Source organism: Nicotiana tomentosiformis, chromosome 5, assembly GCF_000390325.3.
Source record: "Nicotiana tomentosiformis chromosome 5, ASM39032v3, whole genome shotgun sequence".
Taxonomy (NCBI): domain Eukaryota; kingdom Viridiplantae; phylum Streptophyta; class Magnoliopsida; order Solanales; family Solanaceae; genus Nicotiana; species Nicotiana tomentosiformis.
In genome coordinates, this window is record NC_090816.1 from 29894807 (window position 1) to 29921419 (window position 26613).

General features: G+C 36.4%; 2 protein-coding genes across 2 annotated transcripts; one reads left to right on the forward strand and one right to left on the reverse strand.

Moving 5' to 3' along the window:
• Positions 1-3319: 3319 nt before the first annotated feature.
• LOC104090918 (uncharacterized) lies at positions 3320-7838 on the forward strand. The gene is made up of 4 exons (XM_009596122.4): positions 3320-3459; positions 6078-6601; positions 6672-6903; positions 7009-7838. The coding sequence occupies exons 2-4, from the start codon at positions 6131-6133 to the stop codon at positions 7479-7481; spliced, it is 1176 nt and encodes a 391-aa protein (XP_009594417.1). The 5' UTR covers positions 3320-3459; positions 6078-6130; the 3' UTR covers positions 7482-7838.
• Positions 7839-8416: 578 nt separating this feature from the next.
• LOC104090921 (uncharacterized) lies at positions 8417-25504 on the reverse strand. Its single transcript, XM_009596124.4, has 12 exons — positions 25355-25504; positions 23414-24736; positions 20785-20792; positions 17321-17496; positions 14986-15046; positions 13960-14058; positions 12109-12203; positions 11689-11802; positions 10546-10613; positions 9259-9369; positions 8821-9055; positions 8417-8650 (listed from the first exon to the last, which is right to left on the reverse strand). The coding sequence occupies exons 2-12, from the start codon at positions 24694-24696 to the stop codon at positions 8540-8542; spliced, it is 2361 nt and encodes a 786-aa protein (XP_009594419.1). The 5' UTR covers positions 24697-24736; positions 25355-25504; the 3' UTR covers positions 8417-8539.
• Positions 25505-26613: the final 1109 nt, after the last annotated feature.

Consider the following 26613-nt stretch of genomic DNA (forward strand, 5'->3'; position numbering starts at 1 on the left):
CTACACACGGACTCTTATCACCTAGTGCGTACATAGCTCCCCACACAAGTAATCCACAACAAATACACCTAAGGGGATGAGTTCCCTCTTACAATGTTAGGCAAGAGACTTACCTCGTTCTCAAGCTCACTTCCGATCCCCAAATATGCTTTAAATCCTCAACTCAGTGCCAAACGACCCGAAACTAGTCAAATATTATATAAATTAATTAATACATGTTCAAAAGTTCACAATTTAACTATTAGAGTAATTACCCAACCCAAATTGGAATATTGCTAAAATTCACCCTCGGGCGCACGTGCCCGGATTCCGGAAATTTTTGAAGATAATTATTACCCATAACCTCACGAACTCAAATATATAATTTTTACCCAATTCCATAACCATTTTAGTGGTTAAATCCCAGTTTTATCAAAATCTAGATTTTTCATCTAAATCCAAAATTTTCACAATTTTACATGTTAAAATCTACCTATAATCTATGTATTAAACTCATATTATATAGAAATCACTTGCCTCAAAGTACTAGATAAAAATCCCCCTTCAAATAGCTCTATATTCAACCAACAAGTGAGAGAAATGAAGAAATGAGCCTAACTCTCGACTTAAATGCAACCCTTCTGCCTAGCGGTTTTTCAGCTTCTGCGGTTCACTGGCCGCATTTAAGGCTCCGCATCTGCGGACGATTCATCGCAAATGCGGTCCTCCCTCTGCTGGCCTAAATCCGCATCTGCGAAAAATGGCTCGCTCCTGCGGCTTACGAGCCGCGCCTGTGGCCATGCCCGCTTCTGTGGGCCGCTGATCGCTTCTGCGGTCACGCATTTACGTCCACCATGTCCGCATCTGCGAACTCAGCCCACGCAGCCCTAATGCGCATCTGCGGCCAACAAGCCGCTTCTGCGGTGCCGCACCTGCGGCCAACCCTTCGCATGTGCGGATGCACCAGAAGCCCTGCTGCTTCAGCAGCTTCTCCAAGTCCAAACTTGGTCCATACATTGTCTGATTAACACCCGAGCCCCCGGGGCCGAGCCCGAACACATCAACAAGTTTGTAAACATAAAACGGACTCGCTCGCACCCTCGGAACGCGGAAAACAACATTAAAACTAAGGATCGCAAATCCAAAACCAATACGATTAACTTATGAACTTCAAATTCTTCCAGCTTACTCTGAGCGCGCCGAATCATACTTAAACTACTCGAAATGATACCAAATTTTGCGTGCAAGTCTTAAATCACCATACGGAACTATATCAGGGTTTGAAATCCCAAACGGACCTTAATAACACCAAAACCTATCCCAAACCATATTAAAAGAACTTTTAAACTTTCAATAAGCCAACTTTCAACTTTAGGCACCAAAACGCTCCTGGGTCATCCAAAACCCTATCCAACACACGCCCAAGTCTAAAATTATCATACGAACCTATTGGGACCGTCAAATTCTGATTCTGAGGTCATTTACTAGAAATATTGACCAAAGTCAAACTTACCCCCTTAAAGCCAATATTAAGGAACTAATTATTCTGATTTCAACCCGAACCCTTCCAAATCTCGAATTAACCATCCCCGTAAGTCACAAAATAGTAAGAGTACATACGTAGAGTCTTATTTAAGGGGAATGGAGAGCTAGAAGGCAAAACGACCGGTCGGATCGTTACAATTATAATAGCAAGAATAAAACAAAGAAAAAGACAAAGATAGTAAAGAATCAAAAGAAAGACTCTGGCAAAGGTACACTAATGCAATAATGAGACATCTTCTACAGTAAATCAAGGACAATAATGCAAGACCTACAGCAAATCAAGGACAATAATGCAAGGCTCTGAACGTGAACAAGAAAAAAGAAAGATTCTTCAAACATATAAGTTACTGTTTTTTTAAATTATGTTTATGTTTATTACTCCGAATTATTTATAGTTTTATATTATATCTTATGTATTTAATTTCTTAGTTGCTAGTTTGTAAATAACTACAAAAAATATTCTCTAAGTATATGGTTATCTTTTCAACTTCTTAAAAACTTTGATAGATTAACCTATAAATTTCTAGGAGAGACCGGTTAAGATGAGCCCAAAATATTGCCAGAAAGGCATTAAAATGGGCAAATATATTTAACTGCGGCTAGAGTGAGGTTAAAGAAAGAGGTGTTAAGAAAAGATCTATATCTTTAAAAGGTCGGAAAGAAGAGACGAACATAGTGAAAAATTAAAAAAAAAGTATATAAAATGGGTTAATGACAGTTTATATATATATATATATATATATATATATATATATATATATATATATATATATATATATATAAAGAGAGAGAGAGAGAGATGAAGAGACCACATTAAAAGGCTTCAATCAAAGATACTCATTTGAAATTTATTTGTATATAACTGATAAATTATGTATCAATATGTAAATAAGATAAATAAGTTTCAAAAGTAGTATAGATAAGTAAAAATATTCTTATAAACTTGAATGACTATTGGTGGTCCATGTCACATATAAGAGATCATACTTTTTTTTCTATGTTTTCTTTTTAAATAAGCTTCGCAAATAACCTAAAGGAAAAAATTTAACAGATCTAGTGCATGCATTGAATTATATTAATTTATTAAATGATAAATTAATAAAAGAATATATAATTAACTAACATAGTCAGAGGCGGAGCTAGAATATGAAGTGTATGGATTCTAAATTTTAAAATAGGACGGTGACCCAAAATTAATATACAACAACAAGCAAACTAAAGAACGAATACCGATATTTGATTTGTGTTTTTGTTTGACAGGAGTGGGTTGCTCTAGTGGTGAGCACCAGGGGTAAGGTCTGCGTACACACTACTCTCTCCAGACCCCACTAGTAGGATTATACTGGATTGTTGTTATTTTTGTTTATTAAAAAGGAAAAGGGTTGTGTTTTTCTTTATTAAACAGGAATTCGTAATTCTGAAGCAGGAAGGAAACACCAGTTTGTAGCTTTGTCGTTTCTTACTATTTAGTTTTTTTTTTGCTAAATAACCCAGATCTCTTTTGCTATTAGGTTGGGCGCACTAAATATATATAGAAACAATAAAATTTTCAACACAAATATAAAGTATGAAAAAAAAAGTAAGGTTCGACGGAACTCGCACACTCTACTATTGCTACTCCCCTGAACATAGTTAAGTAATAGAACCTTATATCTGTGTTTTGGTTCGTGCATAATACACAAATGGTACAAATAAATATTTTTCCCATTTAAAGTAAACCCCAAAAAACAAAAGATCCTTTTTGGGCTTTTTCTCCAAACATTTTCTTAAAATTGTACTTGTGTCCTATGTTCCTCACCTAAACCCTTGAATTCCCTCTTCTTGTCCTTCTAAAACCCCAAACACACTTTGCTTTTCTCTCAAATAAAGGTTGCTTCTCTACTTTTACTTTACACATTTCGATTCTCCATTAGACCATTACCATTTTCTTCTCAGGTAATTGAAGAGCCTTTTCTGTTTATTTCTCCTTTCGTTTTGCTATTTTCTTGATTCGTTCTTCACTTTGCTTGGAATACATATGCCACTTGTTACACTCTAATTTTATGTATTATGTATTCTTCTTTTTTATGAAGTATGTATTACGTCTTATTTGAAGCTACATTCGCCCAATTCTTGTTTTCGTAGTTTCATATCTCTTTCTGTGTTTTGGGGATATCTATTGAAATAGATCATGTTGTTTTAATCTACTTTTTTGTTGTATGTTTGTTCCCATCTGTTATGTTGTTTATACTAGGTTCAGTTATCACTTTTTAGGGCAATGAAATGTGGAACAGTAAATAGGAATGCAAATTGGGTTTCATGGGAGATAAAACAACAAATTTGATAACCAGAAAAAAAAAAAAAAACATATTTGAAAATGAGGGAGGCTTTATTTTATTTTTATATGGAGTTAACATAGTGAGGATTCATATAGCTAACGCCGACTTGTTTGAGGCCTATGTTGCACGGACTCTCCAAATTGTTGCCGCACCCATGTCGGATCCTCCAAGAATATACTACTTTTAGAGGATCCGACACGCACTCGGCAACATTTTTGGAGAGTCCGGGCAACATAGTTTGAGGCCAAGGTGTAGTTGTTGTATTTGAAAATAACGGAGAGTGCCTCTCTTCTTTTTCGGTGTTCTGTTTCTACAAAAAAACTATGAACATTGTTTGTCGATTAATATTAGGTGTATTTTGTTATCTTTGAATGCCGTTTTCTGTAAAATGTTACCATCGGATGCATGAGACTATGTCTAATGTTGTTTTAGTGTGACTTCTTAGTTGGCGGAAGCCTTTATTTCCAGAGCTTCTTGGGGTCTATCTTACCCTCAGTTGATTCTTGATTTAGTTATGGAAAAGGGAAGAAAAAGTAAAATCATAGAGACTTGTACCTGAATTAAGATATAAATTTGATACTTCTCTATTCTGGTTAGTGTTTTTGATTTTAGAAGGCTCTACTGTGGTTAGTATATCGCATTCTTTCTGGTAAAAGAATTTAGTAAGCTTTAGACCTCAGCCAACCTCTCCGTCTGTACTTTTGAGCTATGTTGCTCGGACTTTTCAAAATCTCTGCCGCACCCATGTCGATCCAACATGGTTTGGGTGTGGGTGTAGGATCGACACCGGATTTGGTCAGCTTACCTTGGATGCTTTGACCACATATTTGACCAAGAAGTATAGATTGATTGGGTATTTGGTTTCATCTTTGGGTTTATATATATATAAGTATATAAAGTATGAGAACGCTTTGCTATTACACAAGATATGTTATGAATAAAATCTTAGGTGTTTATAAAGAATTTAATTTTATTAGTTTTAGATCAATAACTTTAATTGATTGAAATATTTACTTAACATGTTGTAATATATATATATTCATTGGCCATTCCAACACCCGTATCCGTACTTGAATCCATGCCCCCGAATCATAAAATTTTTGTGATGAAGAATCTGAACTTTAGATCCGCACCCGAGTCCGAGCAATATAGCTTTTGAGGTCATAAAAAGAAATACTACTGGAAGAGAGGGAAGCTACATTATAAAGCGAACCTTGTCCGTTTCTGTTTCTTTCTTGAAATTATTTTCCTTCTATCTAACCTCGTAGAGCATCCTCCTCCAAAGAACTTGCTTTCTTTACACACAGATTTTCTTATGAATGTAAGTGAAGGCAAAAGCCTATTAATGGTGATTCAAGTTGAAACCTATTAAATTGTGTCAAGCCATGAGCAAAAGTGTAAAAGAATTAGATATGATGAAAGGTGTTGATCAAAATGTCTATTTTGTATGTTGGATATAATTGAGAATCCAAGTGCTAGAGAAACTTTCATCTCTTGAGAATGTTTGGCATGGTTGCTGGGGCCAAGCCTAGACGTGGCGCATCTTCAAATTTTCGAGGACATGGCCTTTGATAGAAAGGTGTGGAGGTCGAGCATTAAGGTTGTAGGTTAGAGGGTAGTCGAATGTTTCTCCTCGTTGCACCGGCTAGTCTGATAGTGTTTTGTCTAGGACTGCTAGCGATTTTTGTTGTGTTTCATAATTTATTTATTTATTTTTATTTTTATTTTTTATTTTTTTTTGTTGTTGTTGTTGTCTTTCACATTTTGGCATTTTCATTTATTTGTTGTATTTTACGATGCTGATACTATTTTTCTGGTTTCTGTTGTGGTTACGGATCTATTGTCTCTGAGCCGAGGGTCTCCCGAAAACAGCCTCTCTATCCCTCCGGGGTAGGGGTAAGGTCTGCGTACATTCTACCCTCCCCAGACCCCACTAGTGGGATTCTACTGGGTGGTTGTTGTTGCTGGGGCCAAGCCTAACACTTCCTCAAGTGCAGCTAACTGGTGAAATTTAAGGGCCTTGATGCTTTTCTATAAGTTCTTGGCTTCTACATAGGATATTTTCTTGGATTTTGACTGTATATTTAGTTTTAATTCATTATTGATGACTGTTTCACACACATTTGGTTTATAAGGGTTTTAATTTCATTTTGGTTGTGTAAAGCACTGAGAGCTTAAAAAAATTGATCTGATCCATTATTTCGCAATCCATTGACGAAATGTGACATCATGTAGGACTTTCTGTTAATACTTTTTTAAAACTCGTTCTGGAGTTATATCCACCAAGCATGGATGGTGCCGATATAGAATTGGATGAAATGGAATTAGTTGCTGCTGCTGCTGGCTATCACTATTATAATTGTATAACTAGGCAGCCTTCTCGTAGTTCAACTCCTAAAGGGTCTGGCTTCTTGAGCGAACTACTCAGTGCCAACGATGATGTGTGTCGGGAAATGTTAAGGATGGATAAACATGTTTTTCACAAGCTATGTAACATCCTTCGACAAAGAGGCATGCTACGTGACACACCTGGCGTTATGATAGAGGAGCAACTGGCAATTTTCTTGAACATTGTTGGCCACAACGAACGTAACAGGGTAATACAAGAGCGTTATCAGCACTCTGGTGAAACAATAAGCAGGCATTTTAATAATGTTTTGAGGGCAGTTAAGTCATTATCCCGCGAGTTCCTTCAACTTCCTCCAGTCAGCATTCCTCTCCAGATCCTCGAAAGTAATAGATTCTACCCATATTTTGAGGTTAGCCTCTAATCCCTCATCTTTCTTGTTCCATTTTCATGGACTTATTGACCTGACTTTGTTATTTCAGGATTGCATTGGCGTGATCGATAGCATGCGTATCCCTGCTCATGTGCCAGCCAAGGATCAGTCTCGTTTTCGTAATAAGAAGGGTATTTTGACACAAAATGTGTTGGCAGCTTGCACATTTGATCTCCAATTTATATTTGTCTACCCTGGTTGGGAAGGCTCAGCTTCAGATTCACGGGTTTTGAGAGCAGTCCTAGATGATCCTGATCAAAACTTCCCTCCAATTTCTGAAGGTTTTTTTCCTCATAACTACTAAACAGAATAATTTGTCATTTTCTATTTTTTTGCACATACTCAAACAAGTGGTTGATATTGTATGGACGAATTGTCTATCGCAGGGAAATATTATCTTGTTGATACAGGTTATGTTAATATGGATGGATTTATTGCTCCGTTTCCAGGAATTCGATGTCATCTTCATGAATATCGGGGTGCTAATCTATTACCTAGAAGTGCAAAGGAGTTATTTAACCACCGGCATGCATCACTCAGAAATGCCATTCAGAAATCTATTGAGGTGCTGAAGACGAGATTTCCAATTCTGAAACTTGCCCCTCAATATGCTTTTAACACACAAAGGGACATTGTCATAGCTGCATGTGTTATTCACAATCACATCCGGCGTGAGGAAAGGAGTGACTGGTTGTTTAAAGACATTGAAGGAAGACCAGTAGAAGAATCGCCTGATTTAGATGACCAGCCTGATCCACAATTGGCTTTTCAAATACAAGAACAAAGTGCCTCCGCCTTGAGAGATTCCATTACAGCAGCAATGTGGAATGACTTTATCAATAAATGGGACGCATGGTGATTCATATTGCTTGGTTTTCAACTTATTCTGAAGTTGACGCCTTGGTTATCCTGTGAATAGCTTCATGTGTTCATGGAAAAAGATAGATTTGGTGCATGTCATAGTGAAAAGCATTAATTTTTTTTTGTTTTGCCATAGTTAGTAGTAACACTAGCAATACATGATTCATCCTTCAATTGAGATAATGATCCTCTTTTCCTTTTTTTGTGCCCGAATTCGGAGATGTTATTTGCTTCTGCCATCAGTTATCTATTGTTAATAGGGAGTTGTATCTTTCAGCATTTGTCAACCCGGATGATGATGAAAACTTTTGTACTGTGTAATTAGTACCGGTTTTTGTTATTGTCTTTCCACCTATTTTCTGTCTCTTACGATGTTGATATTTAGTTGTTACTGCTGGTACGGATCTATTGTCTCTGTTTGTCTTTTTGAGCCGAGAGTATCCCGGAAATAGTCTCTCTACTCCTCCGGGGTAGCGGTATGGTCTGCATACACTTTACCCTCTCCAGACCCCACTTGTATAATTTTACTAGGTGGTTGTTGATAACGGTGAAAACTTTACTTAATTTGCAAGTAAAGATAACTTCTATCTACCGGTGCTTTTGTTCTGATCATGGCCTCTTTTTTTGTGTGTTTTCGCCTTTTTACGTGCAAACTTTCCTTAATTTTAGCTATTTTGCAAGCATACATGTTACATAGGCTTCTCAAAGAATGACTTCATATTGGGTAAAACCACTGGCCTGAAAATGTCTCTTCCTGTGATGGAAGAAAGTTCTAACTAAAATTTTCCTATCATTTCACACTGATTCTGCATTTTGTAAAGCATATGGGATTTAGTATCTACTGCAGTTCACTTGAAAAGTAAAATTTGAAAACCATCAAAAAAAGGAAAAACAGAAAAGAGAAACATATACGCTGGAGGACGCATATGCACATTGTTTAAATCGTTTTGTTCATAACTTCCATAATTTAGCATTCTAAATCAGTATCAAGTCCAGTACATTTATCTCCAGACAAATTATATCCAAAACCTGTAGTTCTCCAATACAAAACATTGCCTAATTTGGGGAAAGAAAATGTGCTCTAGTAAGAGGATATTCCTTTCCAGCAATCCAAACGCCAGTTTGCGACCATTGAATGTCTTCCCACTCCACATTCTCCTCCAAAACCTTCCAAAAAGGTAACATTTGAAAACAATCAGAGGAAAAATAGACAGCTATTTTCTTAAATAGGGATGTAAGCTTTTTGGTATTCACAGCACAAATAACCTACTCTTCATGGAGTTGCTATTATACAGATATTGCTAACACGTAATAGGGGCAGAAACAAGGTTGAATACCTCAACATGTTCAAGGGGTAAAGGAATTCCAACTGATTGCATTAGTTTCTGAGGCAAGGCCTTCTTACACCGGGACCATCGAAACAAATCTACCATCATATTTTCACCGTCCGCTCCATATTTTTCTCCGTTTGCCACGTGTATGTTGTAAGTTTGAGGTTTGTCAACATCCATTTCATGCATCTGAGACGTTGTAGCCTTTACCATCTTTTCTCCATTAAAGCAGAGCTCATACCTTCAGATTAATTAACAAGTCAAGGAGTGAAGGAGACCGAAGACCACAGTAAAAAGGCACAAATCAGATGCAAAATTATCAAAAATCACATTTCGGTCACTTTCTCATCGATTTTCTTTTTCCTTCCTATTTTTTTCTTCACTCCTATTTGGCAGTTCCGTCCCATTGGAGGGTGTAAGAAAAGAGGGAAGCCAGTGAGTTACCTTTGAGTATGGGTTTCCAAATAAAGAACTTCACCCTTTTTCATGCGTGAAGATGTAAAAAGGGGCTTTTTCAAACCCTTGTCAGCAACAACACTGATACTGTATTTGAGCCTGGGGAAAGAAACGAGTAACAGTAAGTAAATAGAAACCATCGGCAACGGCTCATCAAGCTAAAATATCAAAAGAACAAAACCTCTTCAAGGTAAATCAACCTGGTAAATATTCCCTCCGTTCCAGTTTATGTGAACCTATTTCCTTTTTGGTCCGTTCCAAAAAGAATGACCCCTTTCTAAATTTGGAAACAATTTTGCTTAAACTTACAATTCTACCTTTAATGAGAAGCTTTTATAACCACACAAATACTCTGGGCCCCTTTTTGACTTGTTTAGGACCACAAATTCCAAGTCTTCATTTTTTCTTAAACTCCGTACCCAGTCAAACAGGTTCACATAAATTGGAACGGAGGGTATAAGACTTTTTAAATTGCCAAGGATATGGATCAAACCACTTACTTTGTTACCGACTCAAAACTAAAGGTCAGAGAATAGAACAAGACAACTATACTGTAGCATTGCTCATCCTTGATATTCCAACCCATACTTCACAGTTCACAACCCCCTACTAACATATGGAAAGAGCTTGAAAAAGAATACAAAGACATTATCTACCCTTAGGTCCCAATCACAGATCCAAGCATCCCAAGATACAGTTAAAAAGAAAACTAAATGGTCCTCCGACGCATCAATCTTACTGCTTCAAAGTCACACACTCACACTTGTTAGTTATATGCACAATACTCTGAACACTACAGGAATTGGGAAAAAATGATCAATAGTAAGACAGCCTTCATGGATCCATTGAAATTTCATTCAAGCAAATTGAAGGCAAGTCTTGAGAAGGATTTATTAGAGAATACCATATTGTAACTATTGAGTGCCAGGCTGTATTGGAAAAAAAGGAAGATAAATTTCATAGAAAAATTTACCTTGTTCTCCTTCCCAATAATATTGAAAAATATTTTAAATATGAAGAAAAAAAAGTTACTCATAAAATATATACCAAAAGCATTAAAAATAACTCCCTTTGGAAAAGAAAAAAAAAATCCTTTTGTTATGAACAGAACCCAATAGGAAAATCACAACAGAAAAAATTTGAAGGACGAGCTGATGCAGAAAATCGTACCATACCAAGGATCCTTGCATAAGTGACAAATCATTTGGATTTAAGAAAAGGAAAAAAAGAACCATTTATTTGAAGAGTAAGCTGATCCAGAAAATCACAACATACCAAGGCTCATTGCATAAGTTGAACTGAATGGTCACTTCACGTACAAATCTCTGTTGTCGTAGTGCATTCTACAATGAGAGAGGGAGGGAACCAACAATCAAGTTGAGGCTAAGTTAATTGGAAAATTTAAATACCACAACACACTACAACCAAGATTATTAATCAAAATAGAATGCATAGTGTTACATCTCCTTCTCCTTTCAGTACCTCAAGAAAAGATAAATAACAAAAAGATATGACCATCAGATTGCAATGACTAACCTAAAATAGACTATAAGATCTACTTGAGTTGGTTTTTGGTTATTTTGCAGCTCTTTATTACCATTGGGTCAAGCAGAAGCTCAAAACCAAGAGCAAGTCACTTTTCAACATTTTAAAATCACTTTTTGCATAGATTTACGCACAATTACGAGAAAATGTGGCATATTGAGTTTTCCATGACCATTCCCATGACTCATGCAAATTAATGAGAAGCCAAATGTTCGAGAACTCGATGGAGCTCATTCTCTTATTCCTGAGTAATCTCAGCATAATGCATCTCGTTGCAATGTAAATAAGATGATAACATGATGTATAAAGGTAGAATTTTTTTTCGAATTCAACTATGATGTACTTGGGCTGTTTACGCGACCAATCATAGAAAGAACCGGTAACACCAAGAAGGGGATAGATTGTGGAAATTTTCAAGTTTCAGCATTTCAAGTTTTGCTTTTTTTATAAGATACAGTTGCATCATTAGTTAATGCAAGAAACACGTTCACATGAATATACCAAAACTCCTCTTACCTTTTTTTTTTCCTTTTAAGCTGTTTGTATGGACAAGGCATCCACGTTTTTAAAGTAAAAAAGGGTGGACAAGATAGTTAGATGTTAATTTGGCGACTATAGTGTTGAAAAGGGTTTAGCATTAGTCTACAGAAATGGAGAAGAGACACAATTCAGCAATAGTCTCCACCTAGATGGTTCTCAGCTGGTTATGCTATTTATAAAGAAAAGAGGAGGGTTCAGTCGAATGCTAAGCATCATCAATGTAAACAGCTTCAGGCTCCCAGAGAGGGAAAGTAAGCAAAAGATATATTGTTTGTCTTATAATATTTAAAAACGTGCAAAGCAGAATAAACTTCAACTTGAGTGGAACAATACCGAAGCTGCAGCTCTAGTGGTCATAGTGCGCTCTGCTGTCACGGGAGCAAGCGTAGGCTCCAAGGTTGAGGAGTGCGTGAGACAAGGTTCGAGATCTATGGTTCCACCTCCTTTCTAAAGGGCATGACAAATAATCAGAAAGGTCGTATAGGAGTCAGTACAAAGTTCCACATAGATATAACTGCACATTCATTACTTGTAAAAGGAATTTACTTGCATATAAAAATCAAAAACAGCAAGCAACATAGATTTGTACTCTAGGCAAGAATTGCTAGTAGTGTAAGTCCATCCCAGAAAGCTAAAAAAATCATCTGAAAACTAAAGGTTTGGCAAATAAAGTAGACGATATAAAACAATCTTGAGCCAAAAAAAATTAAACAGAGAGAATAGAAGGGAAGGAAAGAAGCATGCAATCCACACCTTCACAACAGAGCACCGCTCGATACAGTAGCTGCAGCCAACTGCAGCACCCCAGGCACGTGACCGCACATTGTTTCTCAGAGTTGATATATAGCCTACAGCAAATGCAGTCTGACATCAGAAATGCAACGGATCGGGATGCAACACCTTATCTGAACAGACTTATGATTTTACTCACAGAAGTCATATTGAAGGTGTCTTTGAATAAGCCTATTGCTATATGGACAAAGTATTGTGATGTCCCAAACATAATCAACACAGAGAAAATGGCCTTCAATAATCCTAGCATTTCAGATGCACTAAAAGCATTGTGAACATGCTGCAGCTCCACATTTTTTCCATTTTTAGCATAATCAATTAGTATTGTCGAAAACAATATGCATATTAGAAGGAGATAAGCCATTTGTCAGCTTGCACCTTTGTTTTCCTTGTTTACTAATCAATTAGTACTGTTGAAAATAAGATGCACATTTGAAGGGGATCAGCAATTAGTCAACTTGCAAAAGCTTGGATTTTATCAGTTTAAATAATGAAGTGAGATCAAGCAAATTGAAAAAACAAAAATTGAGCAATACTGTGTAAAGCTCTCTGTGAGAGAATCTCCAGAAGGGACAAATTAGTTAATATTACGGAAAAGAATATGTATACTTCCAGGACTTCACCACATTTTAGATCTTCCGAGAGATTCCCGATCAATGATTTAGGTAAGTACCAAAAGGAAAGAGAGAATGAAAAGAAAAACTTGATCCTGCTCCATTCAGAAGGGTATGCCTACAAGTAGCTATCCTAAATGATTCTTTTTCTTAAGTTTCCCAAGGTGATTCTTAAGATATGTAAAGTGACATAACTTCAAAAAGATACTATGCAAGTGGAACACATATTTTCATTATTGATCTTTTTTTTATACAAAAGTGGTGTCTAAGCCAGTTTGCACATACTTCAACTATTGCACCAGGTACCTACTATCTCCCACCAACACAAGTACCGGTAACTTTGTCCACCAAGGCTTAGGCAAATAAGAAGAAATCACCTAGTGTATTTTGTTTCCGCTGGGATTTGGACCTTGGTCTCCAAGGTTTGCACTCACTACATGGACCACCACTTGGGTGCTTTATCGTTCTTATATTTTCCTAGACAGGTACACCTTACAGCTATTTTCTAACTAAAGTAGGCCACCAATCATTTCTCATCAGATAATGCGCTGATTCACTACATTTCAAAACATATGGCAGTTGGCATAGAAGTTATATGAAGTACAACAGTCAACTATGTAAGTGTCCCTTTTTAAATTCTTTTTGCCTTGGTTGAGGGTGGGGGAAGCAAGGTGCTTAACCAAGTCTCAAGTGTTTAATAACAATTATCTTCGCCTTGAGTAATCAAATTCATTTAACCGAAACCCCAGACATCAATGTGAATAAAAGAAACTCTTATTGTTTCAGCGAACTCCAAAGCGCCATAGCCCCATGTTTGATCTTCCCAGAGCCAAAACACACACTAAAATTATTACCAAACAAGTGTGATAGAGAGCCCGACCAAAACTTGGGACCATAAAAGGTGATTGTTGTTAGTTTATAGATATGTATAGTGTAGTCTTGTCCCACATTGGAAGAAGAGTAATATCTCCTTGTAGTGTATAGCTATAAATAAGGACCTCTTGTATTGTATTTATTATCCAATATCAATAACATACTTTCTCCCGTACTTTCTCACAATTGTAAAATTTGGGGCTACAAATAATTTCAGAACAACTTATTAAAAGAAAAGTTTTAAACATTATACCATATGTAGAACAGGATCTGTTTTTCTAACAATAGCAATGCTGAAGCAAGATTTAGTTTTCAAAAGACTTACAATCTTGGGGAGGTAGCACCCTGATAGTAGCGTGTAACTCCTTAATGGTTGGCAGAAGAGGAGAAGCAGTAGTACGACAGTAACCTGTGTGCATAAGAACTGGAGAAACAAGAAAAAACAGTAGTAAATAGATGTCGCAATGTCCTATATTATGCGTGCACATAAAGTACTTCGGTAAGTTCTCAAGCAATTCTGAGGTAAAGGCTAAACAGTTCTCTAGACCAAATGGACAAGCAGATAAGTTGATGGTTATTGATATTATCTGAGCAGATATATTTGCCTCTTTTAACAGGAGACAAAGGGAAGACCAGTAGCACAATCAATAATAAGGAAAGTTCAGCAAAAACATTATCTCTTTAGAATAATTATCTATTATCTTGTTTTATGTGAAAAATAGGTTTGCTTGACCAGATCATAGTTATGAAAAAATTGGGAAGAATGGAAGCTAGACCTATGAAAAAATCCACCACATGAAGGTATACTCAAAATCTATTTCTTCTATGCAGGCAACATTTCCACACTTCCCGCTTGAGGACAAGCGCGATTTGAAGGAGAGGAGTAATGTTAGAATCCCTTTAGTCTACCAACGGTTTACACATGGAAAGTATAAAAATATCAGGAAGTAGATGACTTCAGCATCTGCTAGTTATGTTTCATAAATTTCCTGTAGCAGTTATTAGTAGTAGGCCACTTTCTCATTCGGTCATTCCAGTGTGTTAGGAAGTTATTTCCTAGTTTTAGGTGGGTGGTTAATCAACCAGTGTTTGAATTAAAGTTATTTGAATTCAGTGAAAGGTATGCAGAAAGTTATTCCAGTCTTTGAGTACTTTAACTCTAGAGATTGCAGGTTCTCTCTTAGCGAACCAGCACCATAGGTTGCAAAAAGAAACCATCTTTCCAAACTCCTAATATTCTCCATATTAACTCTGATTTTGTCTTGCAGTGTCCCATAACTAGATCCATAACAGGGGACTGTAACATAATGCCTTAATTGTGATACGAAAATATTGAACATAAGTGACAAACCTGCAACAAGATCTGAGTCATTGGTGTATATATCCGTTCCCCATAGCTGGCCACCTCTCACCTGCAAATGACATAGCGAACTCAAATGACTATGATAACATGATAAGACAGAACCAAACTACAACCACAAGAGATAAGACTGGGAGTCAGATGTAACCTAAGCCAGAATTGTAGGTGTGGGGATGAGATGCATATTAGAATTAGTGGCAGGAATATGCATACAAAGGATGAAAGGTGCATGTTGATCAGGTTCTATGCCCCCAGCATAAATGTGTGTGAGAGAGAAAGACACAGAGAGAAAGATGCCACTTGGTGCACTTATATTAGAATTCAAAAGCTCTTTTGTTTTGCAATTTGAGTTAAAGTTGGTCCATCAATTCAGCAGTATAATGCTGCACTCAGATTTTTTGAATGTTAAGAGGATAAATTAAATTATACGCGACTACCTTCACACATGTCTAGATTTATTAAACCTAATTAAGAACATTATTATATAATACCATGTAGGATACCTTGGGATATCTATATGTAATTATAGACTAATTACGTACCTTATTAGGTACAGAGAATGATTACCTACTATAATGTAGATAGTCAGAAACTCATATATAAGAAGCCCCTCTAGTACTTTGTTAATCAATCAAATTCAGCAAGTAATCTTCATTTTTGTCAATGGTATCAGACCCTCTAAATCTTGAGTAGCTTTCACCTACCGGCGAGTGGCTTTACGCCTCCTTCCTCGCCACTGTTTTTTCTTCATTCTTTTCCTCTTCCTGGCCCCCTCCCCTTTCCATCAACCTCTATGACGATGCATTGTCCTCTCTCTAGCGACCGGCATCGTCCACTCTGTGGTGACTCGTGCAGCTCCTCTCTAAAGAAACCCACACATCCTCTAAAATATTGAACTTCTTGTCATTGTTTTTCTAATTTAAGCTACACCGATGATGTCCTGGAAGTTCGCAACACCATACCTTTTTCCAGTGACTGAGAATAGATTTCTTCCCACGTTTAGTGCAAGAAGCACTTTCTTTCTTGTGCAGTTACCAGCAACTGCAACTTTCTGAAAGAAAGAATTCCAACACTGTTTTCTTTTCGGTGATCTTGCACTATCTCGGCAAGATTTTGACAACTTCTTTCCATGTTTTCAAAATAAGCAAACACATATTGCTTTTCCCCACTTAGAGTTTGAGAAGGCATGTTGAATGTTAGAAAGGATAAGTAAAGTTATATGTTTCTAAATTCACACGTCTAGATTCATTGAATTAACTAAAAATAATAGTATTATAGACTACTCTATAGGATACCTTAGCATATTAGGTATATAATGATAGACGAATACTTACTTTACTAGAAAAAGAAAATGATTACTACCACATTGTACGTAGTCTGAGACTCATATAAAAGGAATCCCTCTTAAGAAGAAATGAACGTTGAGCCTAACTCAACCATAAAAGCTAGCTCATACAATGAGGATTTTTCCGAAGATCACATAAAGAGTCCAATTCCCCACCCCACAAATGATGTAGGATTGTTAACACACTCCGCATGCCCAAACGGTACTGTGGACAACACAATATGGGGCCCAACATCGGATAAACCAAGAATTCGGATGGACCTTGGCTCTGAAATGGAACTTAGGCCTAACTTAACCCCAAAAGTTAGCTCATGAAGTGAGGAGTCCACAAACGACGTGGGACTACTAACACCTCTTGTACATTGCAACTCCCACTCATGTCCAAGTTTGATCATCATTTACAATGCAAGCCAATGGTCCAGAAAATAAGTCTTCGTTAACAACAGTCATTTTAAGTATTAAAATGTCTTGCTCCAATGCTAAGCACCGCACGTACATCTAAGATATACAACATCATAGCACAACATAAAGATTCACTTAACTTATCAATCCACCAAAGGCTACTTAATTAAAAGAAACTGGACTCAGACTTCATAATAACAACCAAGAGTACTCCAATAACTAATATATATTCTGTATCAAGCCTGACGACGTCCCGCTTTGCGAACTTCTGAAGCATAAATTCATCGCACTGATTGATGGCTAGCGTGTAAGAAGCTATGCAAAGTAATAGGGAGCTAGCACAGTGATGTTCAAATATTTCAAAGTTGGTTAAGAGTAAAAGTATTTAGAAACACCCGCATAATCATCCAACCTCTTTCTTGTTCAATGATTAGAAAGGAAAACCCTTGAACCAGAGTATTGAAAGAGCTATTATTTAAAATTAATTAGAGTAGTTATCTTCGAAAGGACACAAACAGAAGATGAGGAATAAAATTTAAAAGGGTGTATATGAATCATCAGCTGCTATTCCAATCTTACCTGGCGATTTGTAGCTGATACGTGTTCAGCTGGAATCCTAATTTCTAAAGTAGGACCACTTGGAGAGCTCTCAGATGCTCTATCAGCTTGAGATGATTCATATTCCTTCCACAATTTAATCAGTTCTTGCATGCACTCACCAACTCTATAATTGACGGTGGATACATCATGCTTACCTGGAAAGACAAAGGAAACCAATTTCTCAGATATGGAGCAGGAATACTAAGTCACAACATTTTTTCTTATAACCGATAAATCCCAAGGGCTAGTGGCGCATGGTTCAAAACTCGGTGGATAATCGGCCCATTTAGTCGGCTAATCTATGAGCAACTTCTGCTTTGTACCATCATCAGTTGATTTTTTGTACAGAAGTAGCAACAAGCAAGTAGGGATGAAAAACAATAGAAAAACATCCTAACCTAACGTTGACTAACATTTTAATGGCAGGTGAAATGCAACAAATATTTTTAATAAAATTTATTTAGTACAAGATTTTTCATAAAGAAAAAAGAGAATACAGAAATTATCATCATAGAACGCATCAGACATATCAGCTCTGCAGCAAAGGAGGGACAGAAAACAGTTCAATTCACTCAGAATTTTTATTTGACTATTCAAAAGAGGAATTTTATAGAACTCATAAAACCATTCCACAAAACAAGTAATATGATCTGTAGATATAGCAGTATGACTCTAATAGATGAGAATCATTTGCATATGTTACAAATATTGAATGCGCAACTTCCGCATACAATGTACTACAGGTCACAACAAACATGTAGCAGACATTACTAGAGTTAAAACGTTGCAGTCAGTGCATTAATGGGAATTTACACGTAGCAATTATCCACAAATAACAGATTACATGTGAATTTGTGATGTTATCTGAGAGCTAATATACCATGCGTTACAAGATGCACAAAATGCGCCATGTGTTACAGCTGTAAGTTATAAGTTGGCTTTTGCACGAAGTGGCTGATTATCAGAATCCTGGGCTTACCCATATAGTTTCCAAATGTTGATGTGTAAAGAAATGATTATTATACTTTTGATAAACTAAAGAATAATTATAATCTTGAAGAATACAAAAGAAAAGCCATTGTAATGTGTGGCTGTCTCTTTTCCAATTCAAAGTAGAAATCTTTCATGTTTTCAATACTCGGGACATATTTTTTAGAATAGACCTTGGGCCTAATTCAACCCCAAAAGCTAAATCATGAGATGAGGATTACACAAAATCATATAAGGAGACAACATCTCATTCCCTCAACCAATGTGGGACACTCTAACACTCCCCTCCTCCTGCAAGGCGAGGGTTGAACATCTGGAACGTGGACAAAGTAACAAATGGGGCCCAAAATTGGGTAAACCAAGGATAGGGATGGGTCTAGCTCTGATAGCAGGTAAAGAAAATGGACCTAGGGCCTAACTCAACTTCAAAAGCTAACTCATAAGGTGACCCAAGGCTATATGAGGAGAACAACACTTTTTTCATGCAAAGGAGAACAATACATTCTCTCAACCAATGTGGGACATTATAAAAAATGTACATAACATTAGATTACAAATTGAGCTTAAGTAACTATTCAGACCTCTTTTAACTTTCTCAGGTTAAGCTAATATTCTCACAGAATTTTTCTCTTGATTACAGATCAATTAGAATGTTTTCTCTGGATTATCTACTCTTCAGGCTGACTTAACCTTTTCAATTTTATTTATTTTCATGGACCCTTTTTGGAGTACTTTTGGCCAACGTTCATTCCTCAATTAAGATTCAATTGGCCACGGGATTGAGCAGAAGGAAATTTGTCATGAAATAGCAGTAAGAGTACAGTCATAGAACTCTGTAATTATGTCAAACTAGAAAAAAGATCAATGCAACTCACCCTTTTATGTAAAAGGAAAAAACACAAGAAGAAGTCATATTCTCACAGAAATAGATAATCATATCATCAATTACTAGAAGTCCTTGTTCGCATTACTTTTAAGATTTTCAGACTCCATTGACATAATTAGCTATACCAAATTGAAAATAGGGGAGTGAGGTGGTCAGGTTAAAATTTGCATGCAAGAAAGTGAGAAGCTAAAGACCCTAAAGTAAAAGAAGAACGGATAGAAGAGAAGCACTAATCTCAAAGACAATGTCATCACTCATCACTTGGTTCTAAAGGAAAGTTATATCCTTTTGTCTCTTATCTGTTTCCCCTAGTACCCACCCCTGGCTTTCAGGGCCTCAAAAATAATTTCGCCTTATCATTGTTTTGATGAATTCCTTAGCTAACTACTTAGCAAAATTTCGTGTATAATTGTTTTTTAGTTTTTCTCTAATAAATCTTTCAGGACTAATTGTAGATTGCCAATATGGATAATTGGAAAAGCTCCTGAAAGATTGCCAATATGGATAATTGGAAAAGCTCTATATAATACCGACTACATCAGAATGATATTTGTGTCAAACTAATTCTTCCTCTCTAATCTAGAGCTCAATATGATGAACATGGAAGAGGGATACAGGAGACAACACACAAAGAGGGATACAAGAGACAAGTTTTTAAAAAAATGTGGGTTATCTAAAAAAGGAAAGAGCATAAGCTTGGCGATGTTGATTGGCTTTATTCAATCCAGCCAGTGGTCCCTTGATTTAAAGCGCATAAAACGAACGACCTTTTAGATGGTTATTAAAAGAGAACTTAATATGTAACATGTGGCCCGAAATTTTTTGTATAAGAAAGACTTCAATTCAAGGAGAGAAATTTATTTAATCTTAAATGACTCAAAGCATTTCAAGCAAGATTGTCTTCTAATCCTGAAGGGACCTGGTTTCCAGTTGTATCATCGTGCTAATTTGGTCACAAACTACTGATTGTTTTGTCCATTAAAAAGAGAGATTGGTCCATCAGCAGTGACAAAGGTTATATGGATTCAAACAAATGGCAAGAAGTTTGCAGTTCACAATCCAAAGTATACACCAGCAATCAATAGTGTAAAGCCAAAAAGAAGAAAACTACATGCCCACATGAGACTTGAGATGCAGAAACAAAAGAATGACATCTATAGAGTTCCTTTCTCTGCATACTGGAAAAGTGATGACCAACAAGTCATTCAAGACAGTTCGAGTATAACACATTGTCGAAGGAGATTCATGTAATACAGACAGACGCTGAAAGCAGTTAAGATAATAAAGAGGATGAAGAAGCAGGAACATGTGACATATGATTTTGCATATAGGCATATCTAGCAACCTAAGGCAGAAACAGCTGGCAAATCTGGAAGAATGACGGCCAAAAGAGCATCAATTCCTAACATGGAAACTATCACAACCAATAAAAGATGGGATCAAGGTTGTTTTATTTGTTAACTTAGCAACTTTCAGAGTCAAATAAGTCTGCAAATATGAATGCCAAGAACAACTCCCTCCTCTGCATACAAACTTGAGACCACTTCAAGTATTTTTAACAGCTTACCTTGAGATCTGCACAGAAAGAAAACAGAAGAGTTACACTACACATCAACAAAAAGAGATTTATCTGCATCTAAGTGGAGAAAAAATCATCAAACTTATCAGGATAAATAAATTATAGGAAGTTTAAACTCAAATTAATGAAATTTTTAGTTGCTAGACGAGAAAATGAATTAAACACGTTACTTAGACCACATATATCACCCTTTAATTATCAAATCTAGTTCAGTCTTTACATTTAATTTTTGAGTAAATAACCATACAAGACCTGAGAAAAAGATAATTGTCAACCAAACTGAATCCTGAAAACCAAACTAGTCACTGAATTTGAAGTATGATAGATGTGATTAACACCCTATTACCTAAACTGGCAAATCTGACTAAAGCCATAATAAACTTTTTGATCAAGCTTTTCAGGATTAAATGGAAGAATATTGATGAAGCTGCATAAAGGTGGTTTTAAAAGCTTTTTTTTGTTGATAAAATAATAACTTTATTAATGTAGAAAATTGAAAAGCTTTCCCCTTTAAGACAACATTGCTCTTATAAAAGCATTTTATCGCTGCCCCCCTCCGCGATTAAGAAATGGCACAGCTGAACATTATAAAGGATCTGAAAATTTTGAATTCACAATTCTTAATTACGCCTTATAGATGTTTCTAGGGATCTTGGAAACTTGATGTTGGGTTTCGGATGCCTTCTTGACCTGCTGACTTCTTTTTATAAAAAGATGATCAAATGACCCAAAAAAAGGTGAAAATAAGGATTACTTGAAGAGTTTGGATATCAAAGGGTTTAGCTTATCTTAACAGGGAAAGACACATTTAAAATATGGCAACAATTCTTAATGACAAGATTGACAAAAGATCAGCCATCATATTCATGCCCATTCTGGAATGTTTTTCTCGACTGAGATTACTCAAAAGACAGACAGGATTATTACTACACTTATTTGACTATAAATATCTCAGATTTCCCAGAAATGACATGTGACATCTCCTTTTTGTTCTTGTGAAAAGAGAAGAAACTTTTTATTGACTTAGTCAACTAACAATATACAAGAGGAGCTCCTTACATAGAAGTTTAAGGCTACATATGATATGGTAGGTAACATCATCTATGCTAATAAAGGTAAATAAATATTCTATAATTAAGTACATAATAATATCCTAATGTATCCTACATAATATTTTTTTTATTCAAGTTCAATGGATTCAGACATTTCTAAATGTAGAGACATAAACACTACTTACTTTTAACACTACTTACTTTTTTAACATTGAACACACACCCTAAACTCAATGTGGGTGGAATAGTGTAGAATCACCAAAAAAGAGAAGTAGTGTTGGAAAGTAGCAGGTACCCGGTATTTGTGTTGGTGGAAAGTAGTAGGTACCCACTGGAATAGCCGAGCTGGGAGCACGCTGGCTCGGACGCCACCATTATCAAAAAAAAAAAAAAAAGGTTTATATAGCTTTTCTCTTCAAAAAAAAAAAAGCAATGTTGGAACTCTTTCCTCCAAAAAGTTACTGATGATTACACAGCGTAAAAATGTGCTTCTTGTACTAAATACAAAAAGGAGCCTATCTTTTCTTTTATAACCGAGAAATCCACCGACTACGCTTCAAAACTCAGTAGATAATGGGTCCCTTTATCCTTTTCCATTTAAATCCATGCCTAGCTCCCAACAGGATTCGAACACGTGACTTAAGCCACGTACATCTCGTGTTAAACAACCTCTGCCGTTGAACCAAAGCCCAAGAGCCAGAAAAGAATCTATTCTCTATAATTGCGAAAAAGGTATACTATTGCAAATCTCTAAGACATCATCGGCAACTTCAATTAGCAAAAACAATGACCAAAAAAGTCAAGTCTAGAGGAGGGTATCAGGTGCCAGTCTCCATAGTGATATGATGCCGGTCGCTGAAGAGAGGAGCGGTGGAGAAATGAGTAGCAATAGATCAAAGTCACAGTGGTCACTGGACCACTGGCACAAGAGGAGTGACGTACTAGAAAAGAAGAGGAACATTGCTGGTAGCCGAGAAAAAATGTTAGAGGAGTCGACGTTGACTGTGGATGAGAAGAGGTATGGGTCACTCGAAAACAAAAGGAAAAGAAGAAAGACATAGATTGGCAGGTGGCTTTAGGCCGTCCACCAGTAAGTGGAACTATATGAAAGCCTATCAAGAAAAGAAAAGAAAACATTTTATTGACTTAGTTGATCAACAATGTACAAGAGGACCTCTAAGAAGCTTAGGCTACGCATGATATGGCAGGTCACCATGCTCTACGCTAATAAGATAAGTAAATATTTTATAATTAAGTACAAAATATCACAAGGTATCCTACAGAATATTCTATAATAGTTCCTTAATTTTTTTCTTTATTAAGTTCTATAATACTTTCCTTGTTTGATTGAATCTAGTCCTATATGAATCTAGACATATATTCTCTAACATTCAACCGTTCTAAAGACCTCGAACTCGAGGATTGTAGCAGACAGGGGCCATGACATCTATCTATAGTTGCAATGGTCCATTACTCTGCCGGCTGACTGTAGATTGCCTATGGCTCACCATTTATAGGTAAAGAATCAGAAAACATCAAGTCAATCAGCAAAGGAAAAGGCATACCCTTCATTTTCATGAGTGTGTGACCTAAAAGGAGGATCACGGTTGGCCATAGGACTCCCTCTTGGCCTCCTCTTGCGCTGCTGAACTCCACAATTAAGAGCTTCTCTTTCTCTTTCTCTTTCTCCACCTCCTTCAGTGTCCATTGCTTCCCCCTCTGATTCTTTATCATGATGCGTGCCAGGTTTCTCAGGCTTCTCTCCTTCAAAATCAGTATCTCTTTCCTTTCTCCTCTCGCTTCCATCTCTGTCAGTATTTTTCCAGCTATCATGATCTTTCTGTTTCTTCAGCTCCACTGTTGAATTTCCCAGCTCATTTGTTTTTCCAGGAACATCAACCACTTTTTTTTCACTCTGTGAAACCTCTCTCTCCGCTCCATTCCACACTTCCCTGTTCACATTGTCCTTTTCCCAGTCCTTTGGTCTGTCCTTATCCTTTGAAATATCTCTTCTTTCCTTCTCCCGCCGCTCAGAGTCCCTTTCCTCTTTAAGCAACTCCTTGTTATCAGAACTGCTATTCCCTAGTTGTAAATTATTCCGGCGATCATTTCTTTCTTTATCCCTATCTCCCCCTTCCCGGTGCTTCCCTTCTTTCCTTTTTCTATCTTTATCTTTGTCTATCAAATCCACCTTGTTTTCACCAATAGCTTCACGCACTTGAGCAAAATCCCTGTTCTCAGCGTCTGAGAATTCCTTTCCTACCTCGGCAGCACCATGGGTTCTTGACGCATTCCATGGATCCACGTTCCCAGCAGGGACATCAAGATATCTTTTGCCCGTGTTTTCTTCTTTAGAATCTTTCCAACTCACCCCACTAAACCTGTCCTTATCCACCTTCACATCTCCCTTATATTCGGGTAAATTATCCCTTTCATGTTTAATGTCCTTACCATCATCAGCTCTCTTCTCAAATCTATCATCCCTGTCCCTTAATTCACTTTTTGCATCACAATTCTCAACCTTGTTATTTTCCTTGGGCTGCAATCTGTTTTCTAAAGCAACAGAATGATCAGGATGTGAAACATTTGGACAAGATGAAACACGGTACATTGGTAGCTCAGGAGATCTTCTATCCGAATCCCGTGATACGAAACGTCGAATCTTCGGCATTCGACCATCTGGGCCTACATCAACGGAGCGAATAAATTCCACTTTTCCATCACTCGTCAGCTTGATCATTCTACCAGAGTCATCCTGGTAGTACGTTGGAGAAGAAGAGTGACTGCGGTTACTACCACTAACATTTCCACCATCCTCATGTGGTCTTTTATTAGGAGTAGTGCTCATATTCCAGCATATAAGTTAAGGAAAACTCAAGAACCACAACCTGCAAAATATTAAAACCCAAGAAATATCAACCTAAATCGATGATGTGCTGAGCAAAATAACAAGGAAAACCACCTGTAAGAAACAAAAATAATAAACTTTTCACCAAATTCATGAACAGCTTAACAATACAAAGCCGTTTTATTAATAACATTCACTAACTAGTGAAAGATTTGCAAGCCACAAACTCTCAAAGCCGATTCATACCTAATTATAATTCTACAACCTGCTACCTACACAACCATGCATCATTCACAGAGGAGATATCAGTTAGGAGGCCAAGCATTAAGATCTCTTTTTTATCTTTCGAATTCGATTAAAGGCAAGATTTCATCTTTTGGTAGCAGCAGGCTTACAGAACTTCAAAATCTGATATAAAATAGAGAGAAATAATTGGAGACCAGCATTGCCATCTCAATTCGAGCAAGTATTATACCTATATTTCCTCTAAAAATCAACTTTAACTCAATAAAGCAACCCTAAGTATAGCAATCAGTAAGAACCCGGAAAAGAAAAAAGGTTAAGGCTTTGAATCTAATAACATACACCCAGAACAGAAAAAACCAAGAAAATCCCCCAAAAAGATAAGCTATGAACTTTAATGCCAGCAAAAACACACCTTAGTAGCAAAAGAAGGAGAAAAAACCTCAAACTTTATCTGTCAATTTCTCTCTTTAGGACCAAATTACAGAGGAGAATTGCTTAGATTTAGAGCACAAGTTATCGGGGTGTATTTGTCAGCAAAAATGTACACTGATCTTTTTGTGTTTTATATTGAGCAAGTACGTAATTAATGGTGTAATTTGGAATTAGTGAGTCAAATGACAATTTAGCCCTTTAATTTGGCTTTACTAGGAACTAGATAGGTAAAAAAAGCCAGCTTTTGAACAGTTATTTAGAGGCCGTTTGGTTCTGGACAAGATTATAATTCTACATCTGATGTGGGATAACTAATAGCAAGATTTAATATAAATTTTATACCAATATCAGCTAATATCAATAATCAGATATGGAAAAGTATAACTTTAAATTCTAAGTTGAGATTAGTATCTAATTTCGGTAATCAAATCACAAAAAGTGATTCAATACTTAGCCAACTCTTGAGATGTAGTTAAACAATAGAGTTTTTAAATAAATAAGCATAAAATACATTTTTGCACTTTAATCCTCTCCGTCCCGTTTCAGCTGCGCAAACGCGAAGTGGGCGTTTGGACATAAGAAATGTAAAATTTCAAAAAAAAAGCGAAAAAAATTTTAAGTAAAAATGATATTTGGAAATTAGAGTTGTGTTTGGACATAAATATAATTTTGGGTTATTTTTGAAGATTTGTGAATAATCTGAGTGAAAATTTTGAAAAATAACTTTTTGGAGTTTTTTAAAAATTCGAAAAAATCCAAAATGTATTTTCAAGTGAAAATTGGAATTTTTATGAACAGACGCTGATTTCGAGAAAAAATAATTTTTTTTTGAAAAAAAGGAAAAATTTTCTTATGTCCAAGCGGGCGAAGTAAAAGGATAAGGAAATCAAAACTCCATAAGATTGGATTTACATTACTTGTCTTTAAGTTAATAACGTAAACTTTTTCCGACTGAATTATAAGTCAAAATATTTTTTAGGGCCTAAACTACTCCAATCGTATAGGAAATAGTTTAAAGTTATTCTCGAAACAATTACACTCTTTGTCTGTTGGCCAATATTCCAACTAAATTGGGCCCATATTTTTGCTATCTAACCCGGTTTGGCCCAGATTATACATAATCTGAAAGAATTTTTTATTTCTTTAACCCTACATTGAAAACACAATTCCTCCACAATCCACAGCCCACCTAAGCTTCTTTATATATCTTCTACGCACTTCAACTCCAAGTGTGAAACT

Excerpts from the sequence above, each read along its gene's own strand:
- LOC104090918 (XM_009596122.4), top strand. The coding sequence starts at position 6,131 with ATGGATGGTGCCGATATAGAATTGGATGAAATGGAATTAGTTGCTGCT. Across the intron at positions 6,602-6,671 it reads GATTCTACCCATATTTTGAG|GATTGCATTGGCGTGATCGA; the intron begins GTTAGCCTCTAA and ends TTGTTATTTCAG. Across the intron at positions 6,904-7,008 it reads CTTCCCTCCAATTTCTGAAG|GGAAATATTATCTTGTTGAT; the intron begins GTTTTTTTCCTC and ends TGTCTATCGCAG.
- LOC104090921 (XM_009596124.4), bottom strand. The coding sequence starts at position 24,696 with ATGAGCACTACTCCTAATAAAAGACCACATGAGGATGGTGGAAATGTT. Across the intron at positions 11,803-12,108 it reads AGCGGTGCTCTGTTGTGAAG|AAAGGAGGTGGAACCATAGA; the intron begins GTGTGGATTGCA and ends CATGCCCTTTAG. Across the intron at positions 9,370-10,545 it reads AACTTATGCAATGAGCCTTG|GCTCAAATACAGTATCAGTG; the intron begins GTATGTTGTGAT and ends TTCTTTCCCCAG.